Source organism: Suricata suricatta, chromosome 9, assembly GCF_006229205.1.
Source record: "Suricata suricatta isolate VVHF042 chromosome 9, meerkat_22Aug2017_6uvM2_HiC, whole genome shotgun sequence".
NCBI classification, from domain to species: domain Eukaryota; kingdom Metazoa; phylum Chordata; class Mammalia; order Carnivora; family Herpestidae; genus Suricata; species Suricata suricatta.
The window spans coordinates 137512364-137521138 of NC_043708.1; the positions used below are offsets into that span (position 1 = coordinate 137512364).

General features: G+C 51.8%; 2 protein-coding genes and 1 long non-coding RNA gene across 3 annotated transcripts in view; 2 read left to right on the forward strand and 1 right to left on the reverse strand.

The window, feature by feature from the left end:
- Positions 1 to 405, forward strand: part of LOC115302405 (ADAMTS-like protein 3) — a 5351-nt gene extending 4946 nt beyond the window's left edge. Inside the window, exons 4-5 of the mRNA XM_029952310.1 lie at positions 27 to 233; positions 366 to 405. Of these exons, the coding sequence (XP_029808170.1) occupies positions 27 to 233; positions 366 to 405 (247 nt within the window). The remainder of the gene's footprint in view (positions 1 to 26; positions 234 to 365) is intronic.
- Positions 406 to 1419: 1014 nt separating this feature from the next.
- LOC115301344 lies at positions 1420 to 3406 on the forward strand. The gene is made up of 2 exons (XR_003913071.1): positions 1420 to 1930; positions 2776 to 3406. It is a non-coding gene; the product is annotated as an uncharacterized LOC115301344 (long non-coding RNA).
- A 1239-nt stretch (positions 3407 to 4645) lies between these two features.
- Positions 4646 to 8775, reverse strand: part of SAXO2 (stabilizer of axonemal microtubules 2) — an 18009-nt gene continuing 13879 nt past the window's right edge. Inside the window, exon 4 of the mRNA XM_029952311.1 lies at positions 4646 to 7057. Within this exon, the coding sequence (XP_029808171.1) occupies positions 6120 to 7057 (938 nt within the window). The 3' untranslated portion in view covers positions 4646 to 6119. The remainder of the gene's footprint in view (positions 7058 to 8775) is intronic.

Genomic DNA, 8775 nt, shown 5'->3' on the forward strand with positions numbered 1-8775 from the left:
GTGGCCGGCGGGCCGTCCGGGCGCAGGTGCAGGTGGCCCGCGGGCCGACAGGAGCTGCGCGGCTCGGATGCGGGCACCGCTCTGCGATCTCTCGAGAAGAGCCGGCGCATCCGCGGGGTGTCCGTGGCCTTGGCCCCCACTGCCTGCCCCCTGCCCCGGCAGCCTCCCCGCACCCCCTTCTGCCGGCAGCTCCCATCCGCTCGGACCTCGGTTCTTAAAGATTTGACCTGTTTGTACGATTATATGTTCACTTCGGCACCTCTTCTTACGTTATTAGTATTATAACGGTTACATTGTCTTTGTAAAACGGAATCGTGAGTGTATGTAGCCAGGGAACGGGTCCTGAACTTCCTTCGGTTTGCCAGGGGGTCCATGGCCCTGCTGCTCCGAGCCACAGGGGCATGACAGGGGCCACTTGTCCCACGAGCAGGGAGCCCAGTGCGGCGGGCTCTCACCCGAGCCTCCTGGGCCTCACTTTCTAAGTTTGGGTCCCGCGGACACGGTGTTGCAGTGGTTTCTGGTGTCAGAGGTGACGCTGGGACAGTGCTGTCCCAGTGCCCCCGCCGGTGCTGCAGTCCCGGGCCGCGAGTCCCAGCCTCACCCCGCCCACTCGCTCTGGGGTCTCCATGCTGCTGCTCACAAACTCAGAGGATTAAAAAAAATTCTTTTTTCATTTATTCTCGTTATCATCCAGAGTAGTCTTGGCTTCCGGAGTAGAACCCAGTGATTCATCTCATCCGTGTAGCACCCAGTGCTCGTCCCAAAGTGCCCTCCTCAGTGCCCGGCCCCGGGTAGCCCCTCCCCCTCCTCTCCGGCAACCCCGACTTGTTCTCCGTCTTTAAGAGTCTCTTACGGTTTGCCTCGCTCTCTGTTTTTATCTATTTCTCTGAAAGGATTTTTTTAATGTTTGTTTATTTTTGAGAGCGAGAGAGTGTGCAAGTGGGACAGGTGTACAGAAAGGGAGAGAATCCCAAGCAGGGTCCTCACTGTCGGCACAGAGCCCGATGCGGGGCTCGAACTCATGAACCACAAGATCATGACCCGAGCCGAAGTCAGATGCTGAACTGACTGAGCCGCCCAGGCGCCTATGAGGATTTTTTTTTTAAACTACATCTTGGGGCGCCTGGGCGACTCAGTCGGTTGAGTGTTCAACTTCAGCTCAGGTCACAATCTCATGATCCATGGGTTTGAACCCCACATGGGGCTCTGTGCTGACAGCTTGGAGCCTGGAGCTGCTTCGGATTCTGTGTCTCCCTCTCTCTCTCTCTCTCTGCCCCTCCCCAACTCACACTCTGTTTGTCTCTCTCTCTCTTTCTGAAAAATAAAACAAAAACATTTTAAAATTAAAAAAATGTTTAAACGCCGCCTCTGGCGAGCTCTGTGGCCCGCGGTGTCCAGTTTTTCTCCTTTCTTGCAGGAGCCTGCATGGACACCACGCACTACTGCACGTTCGTAAAGCATCTCAGCCTGTGCTCCGTCGATGTCTACAAACAGAGGTGTTGCCGGACGTGTCGGGAAGCGTAAACCTGCGGAGGGGTCGTTAACGCTGCCGTGAAGCGGAGACCAAGACGTAGACGCTCTTTCCCCGTGTAGCTGGTTCAAGCACATGCCGTTCCTTTAAAAAACCTAGATTCTGCCTTCAAACCGAGGTCGATGCACACCTGCCGCTGGTGGAATGTCCTGTTGTCATTTTCCCCGGGGCGGGTCTTTCATTCCAGCTCTTTGACGTGACACATTCCGGACCTGCATGGCAGGAGGCCACTGCGCGTGGGGCCTCCCGCGTCCTTCTAATCAGGAGATCGCCAGGTCCCCGGGCGTGGCCGCGGGCTTCCTCCGGAGACGTGTAGACTGGTAGTGGGGCGTCCTGAGGACTTGGGGGACGCACAGCAAGTGATGACTTCCTCTTCGCTCAAGTTTTAGGGTTTCACAGGTGTGTGAGGCATTTACACGTTAGCAGCTCTGGCCAGTCGCTGTTAAGGTCGTGTGATTGGCATTTCTCTGGGTCCTGAAGTCCCGGCTGTGAGTAAGAGGCAGCCACTCTGGGCACGTGTGTGGCACCGACTGGCCCGGGGACCCTGGGGGCAGGGAGCGGCGTCTTGTCCTTACTCGTAGGGAACCCGTGGACGAAAACCCCGAGCCAGCCTTGCTGCCGGCTTCACAGCCACGGAGAGCCGCCTGTGACCAAATGCGGCATCTTGGAAATCGAAGGAGAGGGAAGGTTCACCTTTCCTACCGATTCTGAAGTGTAGTCAGAGCTCTAGGGGCCGTGAATGAAACCTCTTCTGAGCACGGTTCTCTTGCACAGGAACGGAAAAGCAAAGCCTTATCGGTCCTAACTTATGCATAAAGCAGTCTTCCTAAGCGTTTTTATTTAGGGGAAATTATAAGGTAATCTAACTATGAAACGCGGTGGTTGCAAAGACACCAATGATTTGCCGGGACATCCAGAGTGAGTTTGGGTGATGCTGGAAGTGAGAGTGGGGGCTGAGGTCGCTGAGCAAGTGTAGGGTTTGTTTTAGTTTTAGGATTGGGCTAGGTGGGAATGGGGGTCACGTTAGGGTCAAGGCTGGAGCTGGCTTTGGGGGCTGGGGTTAGGCTGAGGTGGGATTGCGTCGGGCTGCATTCGGCCTGACGCCAGTGCTGGTGTGGCTGACGGTGTCAGTCTGGAGGGGGAACCTGGAGTCAATGCTTCTGCGCAAAGGTCTAGGGCGGCGCCGGAGTCTTACGTCCGAAAGCCCGTTTGGTCATGGGGCCCCTTTCCTTACGTCCTACCAGCTCTGGCTCAGACGGAAGCCCCGGTGAGCGGCCATCCGTCGCCTGTGCAGGCAGCTCACAGGCCTCAATGGCACCTGAAGCGGGCGGCCCTGCACCTGGTCACCAAGACGTGAGCAGCGCGCTTGGTCTTTGGACGTGTCCGTGCACAAGCTCGCTGAGCTGCATCCTGAGCGCCAGCTCTCGTGTCCCGACGTTAGCCCCGCGGACACGGGCGATGAACACTACTGCGCGTGGAGGCTTGGTGGCCGGGGAGGCACACGCCAGCCCACGGGTCATGAATCATCAACCACCCTTAACTGTTGGCGGTTTTTAAATTAAAAAAAAAAGATCATTTGTAAAATACTCTTTGTATATATTTATTATATGACTTAAAGGTGCAATATTTTATTTTGTACAGTATGTAATAAAGACATGGGACATATATTTTTCTTACTAACAAAATTTCTTATTAAATTGCTTCACCTTTGTATTTAAAGTTGCTGTTTTTCTTGTACTTTGGTTACCATTCAAAGGACCTTCCTGTGTACTGTATTTTACTACTGTTTCTATAACGTAAGAGTTAATGTTCCCTTCGTGCCCCTTACGTGATCCAGAAATAAATTTACTTTGATTATTCAGTGGCATCCTTACACACGGGAGTGGCTTGTTTGTATTGTTTTTTGGCTTTGCCGCCTTGGTCTGCCTTCCTGTGGGTCCAGAGCAAACCTGAAGGGTTCGCCGTCCTGGACCGTCCTGTGAAATGTGGGTGACGAGATTCAGGGCAGACCACACAGAAATTCACCTCTAATTCCCTCACCCCCGTCATTGGTGCCGTACGCATTGCAGTTAAAACAACGTCAGAGGCAGAAAGGGTGGAAAGTCCCAAGTGGACGGGGTTAGAAGCAGGAGGCGGGGGGACGGGAGGCGCCGACAGTCTCTGATTCGTGGTCGTAAGGCGGTAAGTGGGCACGGACCTGTGACGGCTGCACCTGAAGACTTCTCCGCAGCAGTCGGTGAGGAATCGAAGTCCCTCATTTAACACTCACCCTCAGCACTGCCTGGGCAGTGTTTTATAGACCAGGAAGCCTTTCTTTGTAGTCTCAGAGTCCGTGGGCTGATTTCCCGCAAGGACCTGCAGCGAGCCGGGTGGAGACGGGATGCGGTGAGGCCGGACGTTTCCTACTGCCTCTTCCCTCTGGATTCCCTCCTTTCTTCACTGGATTCGTCCAGGTCTGGCTTAGTGAGAACTCCTTCTAGAACGTGGCAGGCTGTGGAACATTGCGGGTCTCCAGTGCCGTTCCAGCGGGTCTGTGTGTGTGTGTGCCCTGCACAGCGCATCCTTCTGGGAGACCGTAAGGACGGGCTGGGTCAGGTGGCACCAGCTTCCTGGCACCTTTGGATTCTGGCGCACACAGACCCACAGACCCCTCTGTGCTCCTGCCGTTCCCAGCACGACCCGGCCAGCCCCTGCTCACCACCCAAGACTCAGCTCAGCTGCCCTCTCCTGAAAGGGGCTTCCCCTAATTCCCAGGCTAAGTGGCCCACGTACCCTCTGTTCCACTCTCTTACTCACACCTGTCCTGTTGGGTGTTAGATCATGGCGAGGCCCCATCACCCATCTCTGTGTTCTCAGCCCAAGTCACGTCGCTGCGGGAGACCCCAGGGCATGGGGAGCTGTCCGAAGAGACCCCCCACAGATTACAGAGGGTTCGGAGAGCCCAGCGTCAGAAAATGGGCCAGGAGGAGAGTGCTATCGTATTTTCTAATTTTCCATGTTGAGTATATAATCGTGTTTTCTTTTAAAAGGTAAGAATATCTAGTTACATACAGGTTAACCTAGACAAGAGTTTATTAAAAAGGTCTCTTTCCCAGAGAAAATTTTGGGCAGAAATTATTTCATGAAAATGCATTTTATTGATGCTTTATTATGGCTGCAGAGATACATAATTCTACATGTCATAATTTCCACCAATAAATACAAGCGGACATACACACAAGCTACCCGCAAATAAACATTTTAACCCAATGTTGAGGAACTTATTCTCAATTAAGCACATAGTTTGAAAGAATTCTAAAGCTGCAAAAGGCTACACTTTGTGATAAAATAAATCATACTCTCCTAATGTAATCATTCATCAGAGAAAAAAATAAAAACAACACGAGTTTAATTCATTAGGAAAATTTCAGTGTTTATAAACATGTGCTTCCTGCTTCGCTCCCTGACCTCATTCTCTCCCTCCCGTCCTAGCGCTTTGCTCGCTCCGGACAAGGAGGACATAACTAGGCCCCGGACCGAGCCCCCCCCAGGCCTGAGCCAGGACTCCAGGCCTGACAATCAGGAACGTCATCGCCTGGGGGCCCCCTGAAGATTCTTCAGAGAGCCCGGCCGTCCCCAGAACTACTGGAACACGCAGTGCTTTCCTTCCTATAAACACGGCCTTCAAACCACGGGACTCCCGAGCCCAGGCTCCCCAGGCTGCGGAACAAGTCCTCAGGCGCCTGAGGACAGGCTCAGAAATCTCACTGCTCGTAAGCTCAAAGCAAATTTGGTCATTTTACAATCCTAGCCTCAGGCCAGAAAATGAGTGTTGAGTAGGTAATGGCCCTCGTTTGGAAAATGAGAAAACGGGTTCAAAAAAGAGATTAAGGGACTTACTAACAGTCTCTGACACTTGTTTGGCACTTTTACTTTCGGGCTGCGATGAATCATCTGCTCTGATGCTCCGAACAGAACGTTGGTGAGCTGAGCAGAGCAAAAGTTTTACACATGGGGACACGTGGGGGCTCCGGGACGCCCGTCATCGGCCTGAGGTGGCACAAAGAGAAACTGTGTGGTCACGGGGACCCGAACTCGGAGCCCTGATTCCCCGCGCACAGAGCTGCTGCTGGTCACACTGTGGCTCCTCCTGCGAACTTGAGCGGGGCAGTCACCCTCGACAGCGCCAACCTCAGTGCAGGGTGTCCACGAAGACCCCCGTCCCGGAGGAGGAGCCCACCGTCGAGGTCAGCGGTGTGCTGGACAGTCCTGGTGCGCCGGACACGTGAGGGTCAGTAACCATGTGATTGCTGCAATGAGAAGCCGACGTGTACAGGACAGCAGAGACCGGAACCCAGCGGTCGGCTGGGAATCAAAGTGGTCCAGGTAGGAACGCCCACTACTCAGTCTTCAGAGTAGCACAGCGAAGGACGATCTTGGTGAGAGATCAAGGTCCTCGTTTCCTATCATTAATCTTCTAATTTTCTTCTTTGAAAATTTAACCTGACTTGTTTGACATCTCCCGTAAACGATCTTCACTGTAAACAAATTGGCTTTGCCCTTAGAAAACCAACGTCCCATTAGCTTCCTGTTAGACGTGGTTGGGTGATCAGAAGGCCGTGGGGGCGACCTTGCGGAAGAACCGATGACCTCCAGAACTTGTATTTTCGAAGACACAGCCTGAGGGAGAGGGGAGGCGGGCGGGGCAGGCCTCCCGTGTCTTCGCCGTGTACTCGCGGGAGTACAGGGTTGTGCCCTCGAAGGGAGCGGAGCCCCTCCTCAGAGCGGGCGCGGGTCTGCAGCTCTCCGTGGGAGTGAGCTCGTGCGGCACATAGTGAGACCTGAAGGTGGTCCAGCCATCAAATTTCCCGGATGGGTTGGGAATCTGCTGCTGCCTCTTAATCAGTCCTGGACGACAGCTTTCCCAGGCTGCAAAATCTTCCTTCATGGTGCTCTCTCCTTGAAAAGGAAAATGGTTGTCCCTTCTCCGAGAAACTGGCCTGATGGGAACAACACGTTTGGTCTGATGGGGAATGTAGTCAAGATGGCTTGTGCTGCTCAACTGCATGGGACCTGCGGGGGGGACATACGCTGGTGTCTTCTTGGCGGCAGGTGGTGGGATTTCCCACGGTTGGAAGCTTTCTCGGAATTCGGTGCTTCCTTCAAAACGAGCGTTTGGGGTCACTCTGGTGTGTGCAGGTCTGCAGAGTTCCGCAGATTCGCCAACAAGACCCTGAAAGTCACACCGGTGAGTTGTGAGATCCTCAAAGGGTTGGGTGGTCGGCTTGTACACCTCTTTGGGCTTTGCACACTTGGATTCCAGCTGATAAGGTACATAATCAAGGCGATGGCTCGAATCACCATTAAACGGGACGGTAGAACGTTTGACCACAGGGCTGGGCTTAAAGCTTTGCCTAGGCTGCATCTCCCGAGGAACATAATCATCCTGAAATGTGGTTGAATTTCCGAATTTCACAGTGGGGGGATGATAAGCTTGTTCTGGTTTACAAAGGTCCATTTTCTGAATGTCCCAAGTTCTATAATCATCTTGAAAATAAAAAAGAGAGCATTTTAAAGTGCTAAAGAAAACAACCCTCTTCTAAACATCATGGCTTCCTTCTCTCATTGCCAACACCCCTCCGTTTTCTTCAGAAGCCTGGACAGTAATCGAGTATGAAGTTGCCTGGGTTCCCATCGTTGTCAGCCCACTTCAGTACATGTAAGTCTCTGCCTCTAGACTTACCGGAATACGCAACAGGGGAATGTGACTCTGAACTGATTGCTGATAGTTTTTGAAAGTCTGTGTTTGGGGTAAAGGCAGAGTCTAGGAGACTGTGGTTGTGTTTTGCAGGAACTGGCTGGGATTTTCACTTCGCCTCAAGAAATGCTAAAGGAAACCATAAAATCCATGGATTGACATAAAGTCAAAGGCCCTGACGTGTGGGTAAAAGCGATGTGGGGATGATGCCTTGGTTTTGGAGGGACTCTTCAAAGGAGAGAGAGTTCCAACTCCATTATACTCTAGGAACAGGATTCCCTGAGCAAAGATACAGAATAACTTGTGCTATCCCAGAAAATTCATTGGCTTCAACTTGAACGTCTCAGGAAATGGACTTCAAGTCATTCCCCAAAGATAGGGGGCCATCTAGAGGCCAGAGGCCTGAAATGAGTGCTTTCAAACACGTCAGAAATTGTGTGTGGAATTAACAAGTGAACATCAGAGCTAAGTCTGAGATTTAGCGTTAAATGCCTTCATTCTGCTTCTTGCAGCCTACTTAGACCATGGATGGGAAACTGAAGTACTTATGTTTTACCTGAGGGGTATTCAGTTTTTCTGTTTCTAGATGAGAAAATAGAAAGATAAAAAATACTGTGGAACTGGCTTTACCCAAAAAGATGTACACTGAAGACTAACTCATACAAGACAGAAGTTATGCAAGATAATGTATTAGAGTCTAAACTAAAGTCCACACAAGGTCTACTGGAAAGGCCAAAACTCAACTGCTTCTCATGTGGATACCTCTTCTGGAGAGAAAAATTCCTCACTCACAGACATTTCTGCCACTATGGACCAAATGATTACTTCCGCCTCATCAAGTACTGGTGTTGGGATGGGATTGGGTGCCTGGCCCGAGAGCAGGTCATCTCTAGACTAGTAGGGATCTACAGAAGCCTGGCAAGGACAGACGTGCTGGGTAAGCGATTCTTGTTCTTGTGAACCCCAATCTGAAAACGTGGAGCCAGATGAAAGCGGGAGATGAATCTAGAAGGATGCCAAAAGTGGAACTGGAGAATCGTGGCAAACTGAAGACTTCGAAATCCACCTGTAGGGTGACAGAACTGATAAACAGGCGGAGGAGCCCAGGTAGTAGAGGGGCGGTCGGAGCAGATGCTCGCAGAGTGAAGACGCTGTAAGAGAAACCACGGGCTCTTGCGGAGAGCGGGGGAGGGGCCGCTCTTGCCTCAACCTTCCTCTGTGCCCGCGAGCTTCCCACTAGCAGTTCATGGGAAGCCTTACCACAAACTTGCTTTGTCTTGAGGCACCACGAAGGAATCTCTGTTGTTTGCAACCTAAAGCATAAAATCATGACACTGTTTTTCATAAACTAGGAGAAATCATAGGGTGCTATCGAAGGTCTGTAGTTCTGCAGTGCTTCCTAAATGACTGAGAAAAAAGATGTTGATTCCATAAAAGAAACTAAATAGAAGAGAGCATTTCTCCCTTACCAAAAGAGCTTCAGTTTTCAAAAGGAGGCAAGAATTTG